Source organism: Melospiza georgiana, chromosome 9, assembly GCF_028018845.1.
Source record: "Melospiza georgiana isolate bMelGeo1 chromosome 9, bMelGeo1.pri, whole genome shotgun sequence".
Classification (NCBI taxonomy): Eukaryota; Metazoa; Chordata; class Aves; order Passeriformes; family Passerellidae; genus Melospiza; species Melospiza georgiana.
This window is the reverse complement of record NC_080438.1, coordinates 19,810,065-19,833,288: the sequence shown is the minus strand read 5'-3', so window position 1 is coordinate 19,833,288 and position 23,224 is coordinate 19,810,065. Positions and strand designations below refer to the sequence as shown.

Here is a 23,224-nt window from a genome sequence, read left to right as displayed (position 1 = left end):
TCCGTGTGGTTTCCACTGGCCATTTGTTTTGTAACAGAGAATGGGAATGCTTTTTGGAGAGAAATTGATGGTGCTAGAAGTCATCTAGTGAGTATTAGCTTTCTCATATACTTGGCATTATGGAGCTATTTCCAAGTGACTACTTCACTTTATAAATGGTAATGCTGCAGGGTCTAGAGCAGGGCTTGTGCTGGAACTCATGGGCTTCTCTGCTGTAATACCTTGTTTCTGATACTGACTTGCTTTGTGCTTAATGGCAATGCATTTAACCCTTTTTCTGTCTCATTTGATCTCCCCTTAAGTCAAAGGAGGAAAATATTTTTTATCTATTTGCAGGGAGGATCCTTCTGCTAATATTTCTCTCTGCTTGAGGCTCTAAACTCCCCATCAGTATTCAATATTCTCATTTCAGTTCAGTGTGCTTATTGAGTTCATTAATATCTGCCTCCCTCTCTCTACCAGTGGGAACTGGTGAGAGCTGTTGCCTGCTGTCCCTGATGACCTTAGGAGCAGGCTGTCCTGGCCTCCATAAGAAACTGAACCAAAAAAACCCATGCAGCTAACTTTTCATCTCTGAAATGCTGAGACCCTCCCTACCTCTGCATGGAGAGGACCTTATTACAACCACACTTGATGGAGAGGAGGAATTGTCTTAGGGAGGAGGATGAGATGTCAAATGCATGTCAAATGGTCTGTGACTATTGAAGGACAAGGGAAAATAATGATTAGCCTAACTGGTGGCTAAATGGAGGAGACCTGCAGAGCATCTCTGGGCCAGCAGCCATGAATGCTAATTGCAGCTGGATCAAGCAACTGATCTCTTTTGTTACGGCTGTATTCCTGGAGCAGAAACTTGTTAACATTTCAGTGGTTTGTATAATCGCTGATTTCTGTTGTCAGTGAAGCCTTTTCCTTTGTGAAGAATTTTCAGCTTCTCTTTCTCAGGCGTTTTTTTTTCATGTGTGTGCGTGAGAAGGTTTTCTAAGTTTGGTCTACTGCTTTGATTCCTTGGACATATTCTTTCTGTTTCCTCCTGCTCTTTGCATTTGTATTTCCATCTGTTTTCATTTGTTTGGCATCTGGCTACAACAGTTTTCCAGAGTGTATTGTAATTGCATGCACTGATAATAAATCAAGGAGACCTAACAGGTAAGAAAACCAAATGGCAGCCACAGGGGAACAAAGTAAAAACATAAGAAACACCAATCACTCTATGCTTCAAGGCATCTAATGCAAATATAGATGGGTTAACTGTTCTAACTGATAAGATTCATCTGGCTTATATCTTACCTAGTGTTTCCAGTTCAAATATTTGTATCAAGATAGAAATTTTATGTAATTTGTGTTTCAGATAGCTTATGGATCTCAACAACTGAGATATAGTCCTAAGGAGGATTTTCAGGTGAAGGCCACAGAAAGTAACACAGAAAGTAAATATTTTCAAGCAAAGCTTTAGTGCATATCACTTCATTTAAAATGAACATTAACTATACCAATCACCACCACTTATCCAAGCTGTAAGTCTTGGAGACAAGAGACAAGATTCCTGGATGTATTTGGGTGACTCTGCTTTGCTACATATAAAGATAATAAGTACTGTGTCTTACCTTATGGTAACTACATCAGTCTCATCTTTACATGGCGGGATTTCAATTTTGATATTTTTTTCCTTCATCTGGATACTGGCAACAACATTCACAGGCACACGAGCATTCATTTTGGTGCGTGCTTCCAGCCCTGCCTGGACTGTGTGTGTATTAATTCCCATTACAAAGGTCACCTCCTTGGCCATGCTGAAAAGGTAGAAGGAGGATATAATTATGTTCATGCAGCAATCAGCTGTTGAATATTTATGGTCTCTGTCACTTGAAAATATTATTATTTTATTTTATACTAAATACTTACCTTAGACTTGTTTTGGATCTCAACTTAATGTTGGCATTTAGTAAGTCAGGCAATCTGAAATCAGACTTTGGAGAAGGTGTAATCTGTGCTTGAACTATTAAAAAGAAAGCAAGGAAATGGTTAAAAACGCCCTCCAGTCCTAGCAAGAATGTTTGTATGGCTAAAGCAAAGAGCTATGTTACCATTTCCTGCCACTTTTGTGATGGAAGAGTAATAGAAGCTGGTCTCTGTCGGGAAGCCAGTGCAGGTGGGCACAATGCGGCGGATCTCAGAGGACAGGAGAGCCTTGGTCCACTGCCTCCCTACACCACTTTGAAGGCTACTGATTATTCTCCTTAGTGAAGGGATTTTTTCATCAGATCCATACCATGCCTGCAATTACAGAGTTCAACATGTCTAAATAAGCAGAACTTGAATATCATGATCCGTGTCATTAAGTATGCCTCAGGGGAAATTCTGCTAGCAATGATTATAAATAATCCTGATCAAAGCTTGACCTTATTTGCCTTGATTAATACTACAGACAAAAACCCCAATCATGGATTTATAAAAGGGAGAGAATGCAGGAAAGTAACAGTATTTTAGAGATTTTGATGCTTGGGTAGTAGTGCTTTAAAAATGATACCTGCAGTGCATTTTGAATGGCGTTTTTATCAAGTCCACCAAAAAACAGCTCTTGGCCAAACATCTTCAAGTAGCCTGATGCAAAAGGTTTGTCACTGGAGAATGCCTTCCAGTCAGAGAGCTGTGTGAGAAGATTAAAAAAGCCTGATTCTTCATAACATCTGAGAAAGCAATATCAGAGATTTTCTTTTCCCCCAGAATTTACCGTTTTCAGGATTTTCTTGAAGTCATAGTCAGCCTCCCAGTCCCTGTCAGGAGCGTAACCTTTGGCAAACAACTCCTGCAGTCCTTCAGCTGCTATTCCTACCTGTGGGAAGGAAAAGTGCAGGTGCCAGTGGATGATGGTTATAAGAAGGGATTAGAGGGCAAACTGTGGGTAGACCCAATTACCTCCAAGGGATCAGCCACTCTTCCAAGGAAATATGCCCGTAGCTGGGACATTGCTACAGTTGGAATTAAGCTACCTGCATCATTCAATACCAAATATTTAGCTGCCAGCCCGCTCATAAGGGACTCTGCAGAGAAATAGGCAGTAAGACACAGCACAGTTAGTTTTTAGGTCAGAATGTGCAGATTATATCTATTTACTAATTTAATAATCAATATCATATGAGCAAGACCAGAAAACTTAGCTATAACACTGATGTTCTGAAACAGTTATAAACAGAATATTCTGAATTTTTTTAAGTAATAATGGGCAAAGCTATAAGCTCACTGGTCACTGCATGGTGGTTATGCCATTTTTCCAGTTGCTTTTGCTATGTCATAGAATCATAGTATGGTTTGGGTTGAAAGCAATCTCAAGGATCATCCAGTTCCAGCCTCCTTCCATGGGCACGGGCACTCTCCAGTAGACCAGTTTGCTGAAATCTGCATCCAACCTGGCCTTGAATACTTCCAGAATTGGGGCATTCACACCTTCTCTGAGCGAGCTGTGCCAGTCTCATCACCCTCACACTAAAGGATTTCTTTGTAATATCTAATATAAACCGATTCCCTTTCAGTTTGAATACATTCCCCTTATCCTGTCACTCCATGTCTTGTGTAAAGCTGCTCTCCAGGTCCTTTGCACGCTCCCCTCATGTGCTGGAAGGCCACAATTAAGTCACCCCAGAGCCACCTCCTTTCCAGACTGAACAGTCCCTATTTTCTTAGCCTTTCCTCATGGGAGAGGCGTTCAACCCATCTGATCATCTCACTAGTCCTCCTCAACACTTGCTGCAACAGGTCCAAATCTTTCCTGTGCTGAGGGCCCCAGAGCTGGATGCAGCCCTGCAGGTGGGGCTCACAAGAACAGAGGAGAGGTGCAGAAATTCCCCCTTGTCCTGCTGGTCTGGCTTCTTGTGCTGCAGCCCAGGACACAATTGGCTTTCTGGGCTGCAAGTGCACGTGGCTGGCTCATGTCCAGGCTCTCCTTCTGCAGCACCCTGAGTTCTTCTTGGCAGGACTTCTTTTGATCTGTTCATTCCCCAGCCTGGATTGATATGGAGGGTTGCCCTGACCCACTTGCAGCATCTGGCATTTGGTCTTGTTAAAACTCCTGAAATTCCTATGGGCCCACCTCGTGAACTTCTCCAAGTATGGAAAATATGCCTGTCCATATCATTTACATCCAGTCACACTCTGTAACATCAGCTTATGAAATGCTTTTACGAGATGTCATTTAGGGCACCTTGACTAAGGAGATGAGATGAAAACAGATTTGCCATCCTTTGCTAATAGTTCAGGGAAAGTGATACAGATGTCCTGTAAGGACAGATGGTGAGCTATAGATTGGTCTCTCAAATGACTCAAAAACTATTTAATAAATCTAGTCCCAAATGCTGTAACTCCCACATGTAATGCACCAGTTGTTAAATTATTGATAACTACTGAGTGAACTTTGAGGAAACAATTAGTTTCTATTTATTTCTCTACTTAGATATATCATCCATAATGTTTTTAGGTACAGATAATCAGTGCAGAGCACAGTCAGGAATTCTTCCCAGTTCTGGCATGTTAGATTCTGTACTGTTTTATGAGTTGAAGTAATCCCTCTGCTTTTCTAAGTTTCCTTAGGTTTTAAGAAGAACAAGGCTGACAGGATATGTCAGCATCCTTGTTGTGCTTCCTTCTAGCCCTCCTCTCCTGTTCCTACACCTTTTGGAGAATAGGGAAATATGTATGAACTGTAATTTTGCCAAATTGCCTTCATTGTTTAGCTGCATGAATGTACTGTGCTATCCAAAGTGCTGGGCACTATCTACCTACAGCATATGAGATTCAGAAACAGCCCCTGCAAACAAGACACAGGCATTTATGCCACCCCACTTTTGACAGAGGAATAAGTGGAGAACATTCAGTAGATAGTAATGATGATCCTATTAAAAAAAACCAAACAAACAACCAAGTGGTGCCACACCGGGACATTACTAGTGAGTTGACAGAAAACAGAAATGTGAAGACTTGTTTTTCTCTGCATGAGCTTAGCCAAGGCAATGCCAGGTGTTTTCTGGACAGGACACTAAAACTGAGGCACAGTACTTAAGTGAATTTGTTAAATTTTTTATGTTCTTACCACAAAACCAATAAGTTAAAAAGTCCATGGTACTTCCTGATACTCAATAAGAAGTATTGCTTAAAAATTAATAAATGATTATATAGAATTCATTGACTTGAAGAGAGCAGGAATATTTTCCACACCTCAGGCATTACATAGTGCTAATGCTCCAAGAATATATTTGCCATTTCACCATAAGAGTTTGATGACACCTGCATATATTTGATTAATGTCTTACCCCAAAGATGGGGGAAAGAAAACTTAGTGAGCAAAGAAAGCAGTCTTTGGTACATATAAACATCAGCATACATTTAACTATATGAATCTGTGCATATTAAGAGTCAGATTCTCACAGTCCTCACACTGAGCCACCCCTTTGATTTCAGCAGCAATGTGTAGAGCATGAAGCACTATTTGTGGTGGTCATGTGTGACAAATTCCAGAGCAGAGATAGATTCAGCTGACATTATTTCTTGTCATTAAAAATTCAGCATCTAGCACCACAAAGATCTGCAATGCTGGGGGCAGATTTTTGTTTTTATCAAGGAAATAGGTACTGCATTACAGCCGTCACTATGGTAACTCTTCCAGAATGGACTCACAGAAAAATATTTTACCTGTGGCTAGTGGAGACAAATCAAATTAGAAATCCTCTTCCCATCCTAGTGTAGTACAAGATTGACTTAATTTAACTGAGTTATGCAAGTCCAAGGTTAGCATGTGTGAGAAAAGGATCTTGGTTTTTATTTTTCAGGATGAGGACCTACCTATCCATGGTAGCCAAATTACTGACAATGGTCTTCACTAGGAAGTAACAGCAATTCCCTGATGTACTGCATTTCCAGGCTACAGCCAAAATAAAGTATTCCATTTCACATAGCCTCCCTCATACATATTGCACCCTTCTTTCTCACTGTGTGAAAAATTAGATGGCTTAATTTTAAAAGCAAAAATTAGAAGACAAAATGTTTGTCTAAACAAAGAAACACATATCTTCATATTAACAGAAAATGTATCTATCCCTGAATGTATTTTAAGTAGTACAAATGTTCACCTGGTGTATATTAGTGACTGTGTTTCTTTGGACAGTTGCTGTCTCCATGATTGAGGCAGCAAGGACATGTATAAAAATATATGACTGTGATTCTTACAGAATGTATCATATTTATTTCTATTATAGCCCACATTAAATGGCCATGTAAAACCCACAAAACTGGGGCAAGACAACAATAAGATTTACCAGTCTTTCAAACCACACCCTTGTTTCCAAAAAGGAGGCAGCAGCACTTGTACACTCAGCACTGTGGATTTCAGATGTTTCAGAGTCTCTTAATATTGATTGCTTTGAGATACCAGTGAACGACAAAAGTTCTAAAAACATCCAACTCCTGATAGATAAACAGCATGCATAAGGAGACTGTGTTTGGAGATATAATCTCCCAAGTCTACCAGCTACATATGCCAAATCACTGAGGCTGTCATGGTCATTTACATAGAGGAGTTGCTTAAAAAATCTACTGAGAAAAGTAACATACATGGAAAATAGGAAAAGCTACAATGTGGCCCAATAAAACATCTCTTCTAATCTGGTCCTTCCCTACTTTAACTACATTTTTATTTGTAACTCTGATGTAACTGGCCAGTCTCCAGATACCATACATGGATCTGCTCATTGTAGTAAAGGATCCTGGTAGGAAGATGCAAGAAAAATCTTTAGACAATAAACCTGATGTAGGTGCTCCTGGGTGCAATAAATTGTCACATCTGAATGTTTTCAGAGTTTTCTGTTTCACTGGGCACAATTGTTGGGGTGAAGAGTATTTAGCATCACATTTGGATGCAGCAGGAGTTGTAGGTGTTCAACACTGGTGGAAATTAATCCACTTCAGCAGCAATTTAGGTCCCTTCTGTTTGTTTGGTGCTGAACAATGGTATGAAATTGTTAAGCACCACTGAGAATACAGCATTTGATACAGGAGCATGTGCCTCCCTGACTAATGAAAACGGAGGGTTAGAGCCCCACAAGCCCTCTGGTAATTTCATGCTGGCAGTGTACAAAGCAAAACACACAGGGACATAAAAACTCTTCAAATGGAGGATCCAAGATTCTCATATTTTTTTCACTGAAGATCAGAAAACATGGAGGAACAACAAGCAGCCTAACAGCTGGCTAGGAGAATTTTGCTCTCATACTGTACAAATTTTTCCCCCACATATTCACCAGTGTACATTTTCTACAAAACCTTCTGGATCTTACCTTTAAAGATGCTGAAGCGGAAAACCTTGCTGAACTGATATCCAGACCTGTCAAACTTGGGACTTAGAGCTCTGACAGCCATCCTGCAGGCAGAACCCCTGGAAAAGTTCAGTGAGCACATTAACATTCCAACCAGCTTGCAACAAGTGCTTCTCCTAGGAAGGGAATTTTCCTTACAGCACTTGAAGATCTGGATCTGTGCTTCTGCCCAGGGCCCTCAAGTGAGAGTAGATGAAACTTGCCACTTGCATGCTGGGCTCCCTCAGCACAGCATCAGCTAATGTCATCACGACTGGGAGACCTGGCTTGGTTTCAAGTAAAACCGCTGCAGCCAACATTCGGATTCGAGGATGAAGCTTTTGATTCAGGAAAATCTCAAGGGTAATAGCCTGGACCTGAAAATAATAGATATATCCAGATTTACTGTATGTTTGAACATTTTGCTAATAACCATCCAACAGCAGTGAATTATCTGTTTCATCAACAGCACAGTAAAAATTTGGATTAATTAATTATAATGGCAAGAGTGTGGTTTCATAGTCCATGGGCTGGAAGGGGCATTATGGTAATGTAGTCTGACTTCCTACACAATCAAAGCCAAGGAACTTCACTGAATAACTTCTACATCAAGTCTTTCATCCTTTTTTGAGCTATCCCACTCTAGGTAAAAGAGATTTCATGAATCCATTACATACCTGAGAAGCGATTTCAGTAATCATTTATCCCTCTATATAAAGGTACAACTTATTTCTAATAATGTGATCTTCTGTGGTACTTTCTGCTAAACAATAGAATAAAAATGAAACAAATAAAACCTAATTTATTACCATAAATCTCTACGCCATATAGGCAGCTTAAACCAAAATTCAAGGCAATGAATGTAGTAGTACTTGTGGTTGATGTGTTTGCCCTCAGCACTATTCACTACCAAGAACAATTTTGTGCTGGAACCTTTGCAGTTTCCAGGGGGGCACAGGAGCCTTTGGCCCTAACTTTGAAATGGATGTGGGTGATGTGCCCCTGTTCTGGCAGCCCTTCTGCACAGCCCTGTCCTGCCTGGGAGAGAGCACATCCATGAGCTCTAATGAGGAATGACCCAGGAAACTTCAGCAAACTTTGGAAAAACCCTGACTGGTTTTATGAATTTGGATATATTGACTATCAGATGTCAATGTAGATGAGGTGACAAAGATGCAGTAGGCCTAAATTTTCAAATTAAACAATAAAAAAGGCCGTGAATTATGTACATTTAATCCAAATATGGGTGTGTGCCTAACTGCAAGCCAGGAATTGAACTGTTTTTGGAACAAAAAAAAAAAGTGGCCACAATCATTAACTTGTTCCAGATCAATTTTCCCCAAACAAAATGCATAGGAAATGAAACTGAATGGTCTGGGGCACCTGTGGAAAGCCAGGCCAAAGAATAATCAGAGATGCAGTGTTGGTCTCAAACATCAAATTGACTTTTTTTTTTTCCCAGAAAATACTTTAACTTCTACCCTTGCAATTCTCTCCCCTCCCTCCCCTGCATTTCCCCATCCAGCTCCTGCACTCCACTAAATTGTTTCTTTATTCTTTTGGTTAAAAGCATACCCTGGCTCACTATTGTCTGTGGATCAATATACGCACTCAAACTGGGAGGCACATGCAAAAAATGAGTACAATGGAAACACTGATACTGATTAGTAGGTGAATAGTTAATGAAAGCTTTTATTTTACCTTTTAATATTAAGAATTTACTTATATAAAACAAGAAATTTCAACATCAGGAAAAAGATCTTGAAAAGCTTGAAAAGGTTTCCATTTAAAAGCAGATTGCTTCCAAATGAAAATGATTGTAAAGAGATGTCTGTGGTACACGAGAGTGTGCTGGGGTAGGCATTGTATGTGAGATCTAATAATTATCTCAGTCAGGGACAAAAGTCACATTTAGTAAATGCTCTGTTTATGACTTAAGCCCACACAATGTCTGTAAATTTGTAATTAGGATGCAAACCCCTGGTATCTATTTACAATAAAATCTGGTCTTGAATTACGATTAGATGTGACACTCAGTATTAAATGTCAATTCTCTGAAAACCTTGTTTTGTGGTTCTCTCACATACCAAAGGTGAAGTAGTACTAAACACATTTGGGTCAATAATTTAGTTTTCTGTCTAATGTCCTTGGAAATGAAATGTTTGCAATGGAAATACCGATTTGTCTTCAACAACAATGAATGTGTCCTTTTAATGGGATTTTTTTGTTGCAGTCTGAAATACTGGAGGTTAATGTCAAAAGAAATAAGACATGCCTAGCGAGGAATGACTAAGTATTTTTTTTTAAATAACGTTATCTTTAAAGAAAATAGATCTTTTTTTCCCTCATCACCCATTATCTGTTAGCAGCTTTGTAAGTAGAAGTCAGAAGGGCAAAGGAGGCATTTTCTTACCATTTTGGGGTCTTTCAGGCCTATGTTTTTCAGGGCCATCACAGCAGTCACATGGACCCTGAGTGGCAAATCCGAGGCACCAGCTGCATATCCTGGCAAAAACTTCTTGATGTGCTTGATGCTGGCTGGATGTCCTACATTCCCAAGGGCTTTCAAAGCCAGGGAAATTTCTTCTGTGCTAGACTTGCTCAGTGCCTCTCCTGCAAAGCCATGAAGAAGCTGAAAAAAGAAAAACAGATCTGTTGAGTTCAATTCCAGCTCTTATCTATATTCCATCCACCAGCCTCTTCTGGGGTTTGACTTCTATAATTTCAGTTTGTTCAATTCATTTATTTTAAATGTTTTCAAATTCTTATTTTTCCTCATGAATAGAACATTTTATTCATAGAACGAGTGTAGCTGTACTGAACAGCTTCTTCTCACTACACCTTAAAGTTACCAAGTAAGATTTTTAAAGGAAAAAATAACAGCTTGGACCTAGCGTCCACTGCCTTTTAAGGTAAGCTGGTAACCCTGAAATAATGCTGCTTGAGCATATCTCTCTCTCATGGTTGAAGACAGGACAGATATGGTTAAACCTTCACACCCTTAAAAAAGATTCCTGAAGATATGGATAGTGGTGGTGCCCTTAACCGGTTATGACAGCCTCTTTTCAGTGTGGGTTAATAGATGAAAAATGAGTTCCCTGCCAACAATTAGGTAATTTTACAGCCTTCATTGTAAGCAACTGGATCACACTTCCTTTAGTATGGCAAGATTAGAAGTAGTTGTCTGAAGGCTGAATAAAAGCAAATAACTAAATCCTAATAGATAAGTTTTAAATTATAAGAAATGGCTCTAAAAAAGCAACTGAGATGTTAGAGAATAATTTCAATACCGACTGTGCAGTTTAAAATAACACATTTGAGATCCCTTCATGGTGCAGAAATAGTCTACTTGGTATTACTGATCAAATGAAAGGACACTGGAAATGCATTGAATAAGCCTAAACAATCATTTGCTTTGGGAAAGAATTTTCATTCTTTGCCACAGGGTTTCTCAGATTTAATTAGCTCAAGAGCATTGGTGGCAATTGTAACACAGGAGACCAATGCAGGAATGTTGGCCATGCCTATGTACTGCAGGAAAAACATCGTGTCAGGCATGCAGTGTAATTGGCACACCCTGCTCTCACTGGGGATGGTGGATTGATGGGTGCCAAAGACTAAACACATATTTCTCTTTCCTTTGCTGTTACTGGCTGAGCGGTTGGCTCCACGAAACTTGACACGCATTTTTAGAACCGGGAAATGCTATTCAATTACTACTCAAATTGTTTTGAGGCCTGCTGATTAAAAGCAGTGTAGAGCAGGGAGGGTATTACTGCTGTTATAACAACCTTATAGCATATATTGATGACTGGGCTCTGCTTCTGGCTAGGATACATTAATTCTGACAAAAAACCTCGGCTTTTGTATCACTTAGTTAATTTATAAATATACATAATGCCTATAGTTAAAGTATTTTTGAGCAATGTCATGGGACTTCATTAATAATTGGCAACAAAGCACTCAGAGACACTCAGATAGAAAGTGTTATAAATTGTTTGCTCCTTCCTCTCACTCTCTTTTGTGTGCTAATCTAAAGATAAAAATGCTGTATTTAACCAACTGGGGTTCCTTTCCCCAAAGGAAGTGCTGTAGTGAAGCGAAATACAGCTTTCTGAATAATGAAGAAAGAACTCAAGGCTTAATTTTTCCTTTTAAATGATAAATAACCCCGTGGTTACCTGGAGACACTCGGAGCAGGAGTCTGAGGAGGAGCACTGCTTGTGGCACAGGGACGCGTAGCTGAGGTGGCAAACCTTCCCAAGCACGGAGCTCGAGCGTGGGCAGTGCTTCTTTACTATGAGCTGGGGAGAAGGCAGCTGGTTGTTACTACCATTAATGAAGAGGAACATTATTGAAAAATATGGTTCTGCCTCATGGAAGACAAAATCGGGCTTTTGATATTGTTTTTGTTGATGGATTTTCAGTTAATCTGTGGATAGTGCTGTATTTGACATTGTAATTGTAAAGTAACACCAAGTAACATCTGGAAGGCAGATCTGTCTCTTTTACAGTGTTTCACATTTAAATTTGGCATAGCCTATAATCCAAAGGGAAGAAATCACCCAGTCATGGAATGGAAAAATGCACATTATTGAAGAAACATTCATCATGTTTTGTGATTGCCTCAGCTATAGGTACAATGAATTTGAGATTTGTTGTGAATGGACCTCACTGCTTGGGCAGAGAGGAATATCTTTTAAAAATGTAGGAGCTGACAGGAGGCACCAGCTGGTTTCCCACTGGTTTCTTGTGTGGGATGCAGAGCACCAGCACAAAGCAACAGTTGGGCTGTCAGGGCTTTCACTGGGGGAAAAAATCTAGTCTGGGGTTCATCATCTCTACTTAGGGTAGGCAGAGATAAATTCTTGCATCTGAGACTGGATTAAAGCCTGCGTATACAGAAAAAATTGCAAAAATAATTAGACTTCCTCCTACATGGCCTACACATTGACATAATTTCCTTGGTTTTGACAGATTTTCTCAAATTCATAGTCATCCTTCTAGGAAAATTAGGACAAATACGTGGCTATAACAAATATGTATTTTTTGCTCCCTTGTCTTTGTAAACAGTCAGAGAACTAATCTGATGTAACTATAAAGTACTTTTGGAAAAAGAAAGACTAAAGCCACTGTTTGCAGCAATAACCTCTGTCCCTGTGGGGTATTTTAGTCTTTATTCCCCGTTTCATTCCGGACTCATTTTCGCCCTTTTGATTTGCATTCTCCTCCCCTTAAGACACGCAGGAAACAAAGCCCTTTCAACCTCGCTAGAGGATATAAAACCTTTGTAATTTCAAAGCCTTTGCTATCTTGTGAAAGGAATAAATACAACAGATGCTAGAATCAGGAGGGTGGTTTGAGAGTGTTTAGAGAATCCCACCGTTGCTTCCTCCATCACATCCTGAGTTGGAGGGCTGGAGTGCAGAGCTACCAGCACTGTTTGAGTCACTTCCCAGCTGGTGAGCTCCTGCCTTTCCATTTTGTGCCGCAGGAACCTGAGCGCTCGGTGACTGGCCACTGCAGGGATTATATCCAAAATGTGGCGCCTGCAATGGGAAAGGCAAGCAGCATTTTCCAAGTCTGCCTCTGAACACAGGGATCCCAGAGGGTCTCCACAGAAGCAGCACCACCTTTACTGCCTGTACCTGTAGGCTGGCCGACTGGAGAATCGCTTCCACACCGATTCGTAATTCTCCTCGTTTGCTGCACGGAAGAGCTGCAGGAGCTTGAGAGCTTTTGCTGGTGCATCATTGGGAAGCTGGTCAGAGGTGGCCTCTACTAATTCTTGGAGGCTTTCCTCTATCTGCAGAAAGATGAAAATGCAGAAAGATCACATGCATTGTTTCCCATAGGTAGGGATTTAAATCTCCAACAAAGAATCTGTCCAGTTGCTGGGCTTTACCTCATTTTCCACATCTTTTATTTTGAATAAGTGGACAGGAAGCTGAAGCAGTTCACTGCCAAACTGATACTGAAGAGATCCACGATTCTGGTACTCTTTTGATGGGACCTCTGCCCTCTGCTTCTGCACCTCAGTCAAAACAAGTTTCTGCCTGGAATGGAGAACCCCAGGAAGAAAACATCACAAGATTCAAGGTACAAACGAAAAAAAACCCAACAAACAGTAATCCTGCTTCCCCGTACTGCAATGCAGCTACAAAAGGTTTTGCTATTGAGGGTATTTGCAGCCAGATGCAAATACCCTCAATGACATGCTGCTCAGAACCAGGCTCTGAGGAGGTGTGCACTTGCCCAACAGGGCTCAGAACAGAGCCAGCCTTTGCCTTCCTTTGGGAAAAACTGGGCTTGAGAATTTATGGAAGAAGAGGGAGGTGAGAGGTTGTGGCCTGAAGAATATCACAGGAAATACTTGCTGTGTCTTAAGGAGTAAAAGATGGACTCTAGAAAAACACAGATGGGAAACTTGCTCAGAAATTACAATTTAATTTAAACATTTTAAGAAGTTCATAAAAGCTGTTATGTGTCTGTGTCTCTCCTGGAAGCTTCAAATGAAATTGAAAGTTATTAGATACAATAAGAAATGCTACAATCTTTTTACTTGAACTATTACAATTCCCTCCCCATTTTGTTTGGTAAGCTGAATATCCTGGGGACTACAAAAGAAGGTTCTCATGAAGCTTTAAATTGGATTTTAAAAGAAAAGGGCCACATAAATTCAGGATTAGTCTTTGGAAAAGTGCTCGACCTTTTGAAAACTTTTTAAGAATCAACAAACCTTCATCATTTGTTATTAAGAATAATTCCAATGAGAGACTGTCTTTGTAAATATTTGCTATCTTTTTACATTTTCAGCTAAAGAGATGCAGCCTATCCTACCAATTATGTTTAAAATGGGTCATTTAGGACACTATAATAAAGTTAGGTATTTGTACTGAACAACTGAAAACATTCCAAAAGCAATATTGCTGTACTACAGAGTCTCTCGAAATCTCTGTAGAAAATTGGTGTGTTTATTTTGGAATCTCTATGATCTTCTGTATCATTTCTATTCACTCCTTCCATATGGATTGCAGAGAACTGCTGCAGAAAAATAGCATATAACTGCTTTACAGACAAGTCACTGGAATTTGAATAGAAACTGCTACAGAATGAGTAGAGAATTTTTCTCTCTTGAAATTTTATACAATATTATTGAAAGGGCATTTGGGTCACAAAGTATAACATCAGGTACACTCAGGCACATTTAACTCCCCCTTTCAAATCTTGATGAATCTATTATGTCTTCATTTTCATTGTTTTGGGAAGAGATATATCTGCCTAGAATAGATGAGAAAATGCTGTATTCTGAAGAGAAGAGCAAATGAATGCTAAAGATAGGATGAAAATGGTGAAACAGTAGTGAAATCTCTCTTGGCCTTGAAAGGTGCTGCAAGAGTCTTATGCTGAGCAGGTCTGAAAGCTCAGCTCCAAGTGCCTTGATGGATTACTTTTTTTTAACAGAGAATGCATTGTGGAAATAACTTCTGAAGACTTGAGTGAGATAGTCACATCCTCCCAACTATCCTATATTTGTCCCCTTCAGCTGGATAATGATAAAAATGCAGAGAAAATGGGAAAAGTAAAGGTACTACCCTTCAGAGAGCTGAGAAAGACCTTACTGAAGACAATCTCTACAGGCTGCACAGGGAGAGTGTAATGCACCATAAATCCATTGTCTCCAGACTAATGCAGACTCAAAAATCCCTATAATTTAATAAGAACTGCAGATGTGTCTATCTACACCTCGATTTTTGTAAGACATTAAAGCCACTTTCACTATTTTTTTGGGTTTAGTTTTGTTTGGTTAGCCAAATGGAACAGGTTCATTATATACATGAAGTTAATCAGTCAGCTACTGACACAAAAGTTCTGATTCTGCTGTTTCCAACAGATCCTTGCAGAAGCTAATGGAGCAATGAAGATTACAGCAGCTGTAGAGTGGGATCAAAGAACACCTTCTGCACTGAGACATTTATGCAAAAAGCCTCTCCCTTCAGTAGGGCACTCCTATTTCCAGAGCCCATAATTAAAGTAAATTTAAGTAACTGAAAATTTTTCCAAAAAAATGAATTTGATAGATGAAAAAAATTTCAAATACTGAAAGTTTGAGTGCTTGGTCTAGGGACACAATTTCATAGAAAAACTTATTTGTGTTCTGCCCTAAATTTCTTTAAGAAATATGCAAAATTTGCTGTGAAAAAGCAAATGCATTTAACATGTCTTGTGCCCAATTGTTTTGCAATAAATTTTGCAATTTCCTATCAAGAAACAGTTTTGGAGGGAGATTTGCAAGCTGCCCATGGTATTTAGGAATCCAGAGTCCTATCTAGGTTTTTTGTGAACTAGTCTCCAAGGATCTCTTACTGCATTATTATTTTCCAGGGAACTCTTTTTCCTGAGTAACTGTCTTTCAGAGTATTTTGCTTCAAATATATTAGTTCACAGTTTCTCAGATGGAATTACATTTGTTTTGGCTTTTATGGCATAAATCAAATATCCCTGAGAAATAAAATAGTCAAGTCCTGCCAAGTTTAGCTAACAAAATTTGGATAGGGATGTGCATGTTTCAGATTTACAACTAACAGTGACGGTTGTTTTTATGAGCTGTTTGGGATTTTATGTAATTAAATACTGGCAAACAATAGGCTGTGGAAGTAAAGGATTTATTTCTCTTATAGACCTTCACTCAGGTTACTGGATTGCTGAATTAAAGCAATATGTACAGTACCTTGCTTCTACAATAGCATTTCCTCCTGTTATCTCGTTGAAGGGGGAAAACTGGTGAATTTCCTCGACATCAGCTTGTGTAATTACAGCTTCACTACGTGAATATTTAATTTTGTAATTGTAAGTAGCAGTTGCACGAGAATTCTTGTTCCTCTTTATAATACAAAAAAAAAAAAAAAAAAAAAAAAAAAAAGAAACAAAGAAAATAAAAAGTCATTGAACTTTGAAATTCTGTAACTAGAGGCTATTACATCACCCACTTCAACTCATTTCTTTTCCAGGGCTGTTTTGTTCATTGGCCATAAGAGCAATCAATGTGAATTCTGTGCACTCACTTCCATGGGAGAGGTCAGGCACGCTGCCTGTCTCCATTACTTTTACTGCTAAGACGTGTTAGCTGCTTTTTCCTTTTCCCAAATCTAAGTAATTGGTCATTCCCTCGAGAAGCAGACACATTTTTCTGAGGAGAGCAGCTGCATAAACCACTCTATTTCAAAGACAGGATTATAATAAAGTTCAGCAGTACCTGTCTTGAATAGCAGAAAATGGACATCGTGACTATTTTTTTCACTCAACAGAGTAGGTGAACTAACTCATGCTGATAATTAATGGTTTCCAAGCCAGCTAGCTGGAGCTAGCTCAAGTGTGCTTGCAGTACATTACAGTGGGCAGCCCAGACCTCTGCTTCTCTGTGGCATCATTTTCATACAGAAAGAAAATATTGACAACTGGATACAGCAGATCTGATTTTCCTCTCATTTTTAGTATTTAAAATGGTGTTTAATTTAGTATTTAAAAGGATATCAAATGGTGTTCTGCATAAGAATTTAAAATACTTTTGCACAATACCACTCTGATTTACCTGCTGGCAGGTCTTGCATGGATGAGTGTATGCTGATCCTGTGACAAATTGAACTTTCTCTTCACAGCTGTCCAGGTCCTTGGATTTGCCCACATAGACTACGCTTGCTCTCTTGTTTTCCTGGATTGTATATGTTGTGTTACAAATACCTCCAATCCCAGCCTGGCAAAAATGAGAACAGGATCAGAGAAGGTCACTATTATGCAAAACTTTTCCTCACCTCATGAAATTTCCTGTTTAATTCTGCATTTTCAAAATTACTAATGGAAGTGAATGCTTTATTTTTCCTTATATTCTTCAGAAGCAGAATTGCAATGATCATTACTTTCTTCTCTTTTTCACAAGTATCATTTCCAGTAAGCCAAATCAGAGTTACACTGAGAGAACCAAATGTCCCAAAAGTTTCACTCAGAGCCTCAGGAAACGGGAGTAATAATTTTCAGCTAGAGCTGTTGATTATGAAATATGTTTTGAGAAAATATTAATAAAAAAAGTCAAAACAATTTGATCAGTCAGCATGAAATCTTAACGGTAAAAGTATTTCAAGGTTGGAGATTGCATTCTGCCCTCAAACTTGCTTTTACAGAGAGCTTACAAATGCCTATGGACCAGGCCTTGCAGTATCAGGTGATCTGTCACAATATGACCAGCAATAATTAAAAAAAATTTCAGGATAAGAGTTTTGATTGTGGGTCTTCTTGAGTTCACAGTTTTAGCGGAGCTCTTAAATAATATTTTGAGCATTTACATTTATAAGAGCTTTTAAGTCTCCACAGTCAGTGAGATTTTTGTAGAGGAAAAATGCTTGATTGCATTTCAGGAGGAAGAGTTATTTTCCTGATTTTTTTATTATTGTTATTTATAGCATAGCTGGTGCAGAGTCCAGCTTTGGGCTATGTGAGAGCAGAGAAATGCTCACGTGGTGTTTAGGAAAGAAGATGTACCCACTTCATCTTCAGCTTAACAGAATTCCCTGAGACACTGTGTCTTTGGTAAAGGCTAGAAATAGGAATTGTCCAATATTTCTGGAAGCCTTGCACTCTGCAAATACAGGTGTGGGTCTCTGCACTCTGCAGGGTATGGTAGAGACATCCAGACTTTAAATGGGAGAATCCAACCCAGAGAATTCAGTGGGATGGAGCAGACTGCTGCCCAGCTGAGCTTCACAGCTGTGTGCAGTTTATGGCCAGCTCAGACACCCTGAACCCACAGGATGGGATGTACACCTTCCCAGGTTAGTCCTTTAAACCTCTCTGCAGCTCAGATTTTGGGACTAATAATGTTTATCTTCCTTTGCAGAGTGACTCAAGATTGTCAAGCATGGGTGCCAAAGCTCATTAATCAGTTGCTGTCTGAGAGAAGCAAAGAAAACTTGGAAATTATTCCAGAAGGTGAAGTCACATCTATTGCCTAGCGGTGAGAGTAGAACATATTGCTAACTGAATTAGAAAGAATTAAGATGTGAAACTTGATATGAGGAAATAGCGTTGCAGAATATCCAACAACACCACACGGATTTTTATGTGCAGCAAACAGTGTGCAAAAAATTAATTCATCTAACTCCTTTCCCAGAAACAACTCTACTTATGTAAAAATAAATTTAAAAAACATTACTCTTGTCCATAGTTCCAATAAAAATAACATGAAAGTATAATAATTTAGGTTTTTGCCAATCTCTGAATTGAATGTAGTGTAATCAATGTAAATATGGTTTCACAAAAACTAAACACATTGCAATTTCTGTGGTGAATAGCAATATCAGATGATTGACCTTGACTAATATATTAAAACTTGAAAAACAGTGGAAATTTCAACAGAGCATCAACTGCAACTGTCAAAGCTGTTATGGTAATGTTATGACATATATACTATTTTCTTCCTAAAAGAGGAGCTTAACGTATATACGATTGGTAGAAAAAGTCAAATTACTGTTATTTTGACTTTAATATGAAACTGTATTTTCAAGCATGTTTTATACAGTGTTCCCATTTTATGTAGGCTTCATCTTTCACGGTTTACTTTCTCTGGAATCACAAGTCAGATTTTCCAAGAGTTTAATTCTGCAAATGTATTTTTTTAAATACTTTCATCAACCAGCTTAAAAATATGCTCTTCTGTTGTTCTGTTTAAGTACATTGCCACCAAATGTTGTCCCATATGAAACTTAATCATGATGTCCCAAGTTTAGGTCTTTCTTATAAGTGAATTTTATGTCAAGGATGAATACGGAAAATGCAGTAGAAGACTCTGAAGTGAAAGTTTATTTATTTACAAAGGCACCACAATGGCCAAATCCAAAACTCACCTCCTGCAGACTGTATGAATTCTGCGCCTTCTTTAAGCTCAGCTCCAGCACGTTCACAATCCCTCTGTAGATGTTCAGAGCATCATCCGAGACAGAATCAGGAGCCATAATGTTCCCAACGTGGCCATTGCTGTACTCAAACTTGATGGGGCTGCTGAGCTGCCCAGTGAGGACCTGGGTCAGTTTCAGGGATCGGGAGAACGAGCTCTCGGGCCAGGCACCGTTGTACTCTGCGGCTTCGATCGAGTGAATCTGGAACAAAGGGGGAATAAATCTCCTCTTTCAGTTTTTTTCTCCCCAGTTAACTTTTTTTTTTTAATACACTCAAGCATCTAAAGCTTCAATCACATCAAAAATAAGCTTTTAAATAACGCAAAGCTTCTTCAAAGGCAAAATTTAGAAGTTGTCATTTAGCATAACTAGTGTTGATACACACATTTCTGTATATAAAGTGAAAGAGAGCACTACAAATGGCTGATATTTCCACAGCCACTGCACTCTGTTCTGTTTCACAGACAATCCATATTGCCAAAGGTTGACTTGTGCAAAGAAATGAGCCAGAGAAGAGCCACATGCAGCAGGTTGCTACCCGAAAATAGTGTGGAAGAACTGCAGGAAATTGCAGGAGAAAGTTAATGTTGCATAAAGCATCATTAACTCCTGTTGTGAACTCTGTCATTTCCCTCACTGGGGTCACAGAGCGCAGGCAGCAATCTGAAACGAATAAACACATGGCCTCTAGGTCAGCCAGACATGCAGAATTAGTTTGAGCGGTGGACAGCAGGTTACAGAAATTGTCCTTCCCTACACGTTGTGCCATGGAACCAAAGGCTGAGGCACTGGCTCCAGCCCCACTCTGCACTTCACACTCCAGCCTCAACACAGGGCACATCCAAACAAGTAGAAACCTGTGCTAAACTATGCATTACTTGAAAAATTCCTACCCCAGAGAATGGGCATGTTTAGCTTAGTTTCTCAGAGGACCCTTCCCTTCTATATATTTTGACAACTTAAAGAGACTTTTCTCTGACACCTCAGGCTGGTGATGTGGCGCAAGACACGGATTAATTTCTCAAAAAGCCACACAAACTAAATCCTCATGCAGCAAATCACTGGAGACTGCGCTTTCATATTTATTTTTGTTATTGTTGGTGGAGATCACTGCCAGCCCCAGTAACTGAAGCTTACAGGGAAGGCTGTTAGAGAGTAAATCCCTCATGCTGCCTCTTGGACATGCTTCTGGCATATTGCACACAGGCAGGTTTGGGACTGCTCTGCAGGGTCAGGGCGAGGTAGTTTTCCCCAGCCCTTGGGGCCCAGGCAGGACTTAGGCTGTCTGCTTGGTTTTGAACACAGCTGGCAATTCTTACTTGTTGGTTTGTGATGAAAAAATTGTCAGCTGGAAACCGGCAAGGGAGCACAGCTTTTTGTTTAGGCTGAATGTGAACTAGTAGGCTGCAGATGAAAGTTTAATTCCCTGAACCATCCCTCCAAACTCTCTAATTTAAATATAACAGCAGCAAAATAAACTTTTCCCAGAGAAGAAGGGAATAAATATACTATTTCCTTTAGCTTAGAACTTGCCCAAAAAGTTATGATTTTTTTCCTCTTCTCCTTTCCTTGCCTGAAATTATTTCTGAAATGGAAACTTTTCAAAAATGCAGTAACACTAGTAAAATTATGTTAGAAAGTTTTGGAGAACAGGAGTCAATTTTTGGTGAAGACTCACCCTGGCACACCAAGAGCCATTTAGGCAGGAATGAAGGAGATTCTGGGATAAGGACAAGACTTCTTCTGCCTCTTTTCTGGTAGGGAAGCTTTTACTCACCACTCCAGATGTGTGACTCTTATTTCCTTGGCTTTTTTTGTTTTGTAATCCATCCCCTTACAAATATCATGGAAAAGCAATATTTCCCATCTAGATCTATTATAATTTGAACTTACAAAAATACCAAATAACAGCAGGATAATTCAGGGTGGAAGGCTACAACATTTACTAGACAGCCACCAGTCTTTTTGACCTAAAGTTTTCAATATGCCAAATTAAAGATTTTAAAATAACATTTTTCTTCCCTGCATGCACAAGGCTAAGTTTGTGTAAAGCAATTGAGGTGTGCATTTCTTTACAACCATTATAAGCACATATAGGCTTCTGTTAAAGACAAAAGTGTATTTCACATAATCAAACCCCTCAGTAATTACTCAGCAAGCAGTAAAAACATACAATTGAGGATGACAAAGAATGTCACTCAGAACCCTTCAGAAAAAAGAAAGATGACATTAATTATGCTAAATATTGAATCACATGCAACTACTGTTGCATGTTTTATTGCCTTTTGTCTGCTGGTTATGAAATCAGTTGATTAAATAATCCTAGGTTGTACAGTTTGAAACAATTGGATTGATCTAGTAATAAATAATTGTGCATTTCAAATTACATTCCATTGTTTCCCTGACCACAAAGCGGAAGAAATCCTTCAAGCCCAAGGCTGGCTTGAGCTGAGAATTACCTTGCAAAGTGCAAATAGAATTTTAGGGCACTGTATAAAAAATAACAGTGTTAGTTACATTATCCCTGAGTAAGCACAACACATGAGGAAAGCTAGTAACTTCACAAAAGCTTAAAAAAGAAGCTAAGTATGATGACAATTTTACCTTTCAAATTGAACATATTTTCTTACCCTAATGAGACAAAGTTTTGGCCCAATACCACTAATTTCCACTTTACTTTTTATTCTTATTCCAGCTTTTGCAAGTCCTTTCTCTGGAAGTCCACTGAGAAGCGTTGTTTCATAATCAAATGTATAAACCTTGTTTTCGCTGAAATCGGGTTCTGCAAAGAAATGATTCCCATAAAATATTATACACAATGTACAGAATGTATTAAAGCACCTGCATTAGAATGTTTGGAACAAAAAAAGACAAATTTGTTCATTTTGCATTGCACCTGAACTAAATTAGCTGTTGTAAAGCTATATTAAACATTGATACACTTTTCAGATTCTATTTTTAATTTCACTTATTATAATTATATTAGTTGATAGGAAAATTACTTACGGTAATTAAGATGCTGGCTCCCTGAAAGAGAAGAAAAAATAGAGGAATGAAATGACAAAGAAAAAAAAAAACAACCCTAAAATGTGAATGTACTGTAGTATAAAAGGCTATATCTCATCTTGCACATATAGCATAACCCTTTCTAATTAACTTTACTTCCATTTCAGCACCAGCCAAATGCCTTTTTTTTCTTTAAACAACAAAAGAATTAATGAAATATTTTTTCTACAACATGTTAAAGTTCACGTCTGCCTGTGAACTATATTTAGGTTCTGAAACCTTTTCCTGAATATACAATTTTAAATTGATCAAAGCACATAAGTTAGATACTTACCCACCAGGGTTAAAACCAGGGCTAATATCAAGCCCCTCATGATGGGGATAGAGTAAAGGTGAATGTGATGGGTTTCTCTTTTATAAAGGCATGTGATATCACATGTTTCTTTTGGCACATTAGTTTGACAAATAAGTGCATTCTAGAATGCATATTGATCAATCAAAAAATAAACATTTCTGAGGCCATGAATGCTGACAACTTCAAATCCCCTCATGAGTTCAGCTACCTTACATTCTATATAATTCACCATGTTTGTGAGCCTTTTGAAATTCAGCAGGACACCTTAGCAGCTATATGCTGGAAAAGATTTAATTTTAAAAATATCCTGCTTTCTATTTTCCTCCATTTCTCTACATTTTATTTATGCAGTAAAAACCCCACTAAAATTTAAATTATCCAAATATAGTTCCTCCATCATAACTGAAATAATTTAGCTTTCTTCTGGTCATGTCTTCAATCTCCTGCTAATTTATTCTTCATAAGGGTCACTGCTTTGGAGATAAACCTTGCTCACATAGAAATTCTCCCTTTAGAGGAGAATTTGTGGTTGATTTTACAGATTTAGGCTCGAGACACCTTACAGATCATGG

At 38.9% G+C, this 23,224-nt stretch overlaps 1 protein-coding gene across 1 annotated transcript in view; it reads right to left on the bottom strand.

Annotated features, from left to right (window-relative positions):
* Positions 1-22,671, bottom strand: part of LOC131087092 (vitellogenin-1-like) — a 42,824-nt gene extending 20,153 nt beyond the window's left edge. The window contains exons 1-19 of the mRNA XM_058030489.1: positions 22,632-22,671; positions 22,298-22,318; positions 21,922-22,073; positions 19,241-19,492; positions 16,936-17,097; positions 16,075-16,226; positions 13,249-13,399; positions 12,992-13,149; positions 12,727-12,892; positions 11,525-11,647; positions 9,757-9,975; positions 7,503-7,720; positions 7,326-7,423; positions 2,920-3,044; positions 2,735-2,836; positions 2,531-2,650; positions 2,088-2,277; positions 1,906-1,999; positions 1,608-1,793 (exon numbers count right to left, since the gene is read on the bottom strand). Coding sequence (XP_057886472.1) covers positions 1,608-1,793; positions 1,906-1,999; positions 2,088-2,277; positions 2,531-2,650; positions 2,735-2,836; positions 2,920-3,044; positions 7,326-7,423; positions 7,503-7,720; positions 9,757-9,975; positions 11,525-11,647; positions 12,727-12,892; positions 12,992-13,149; positions 13,249-13,399; positions 16,075-16,226; positions 16,936-17,097; positions 19,241-19,492; positions 21,922-22,073; positions 22,298-22,318; positions 22,632-22,671 — 2,729 coding nt within the window. The remainder of the gene's footprint in view (positions 1-1,607; positions 1,794-1,905; positions 2,000-2,087; positions 2,278-2,530; positions 2,651-2,734; positions 2,837-2,919; positions 3,045-7,325; positions 7,424-7,502; positions 7,721-9,756; positions 9,976-11,524; positions 11,648-12,726; positions 12,893-12,991; positions 13,150-13,248; positions 13,400-16,074; positions 16,227-16,935; positions 17,098-19,240; positions 19,493-21,921; positions 22,074-22,297; positions 22,319-22,631) is intronic.
* Positions 22,672-23,224: the final 553 nt, after the last annotated feature.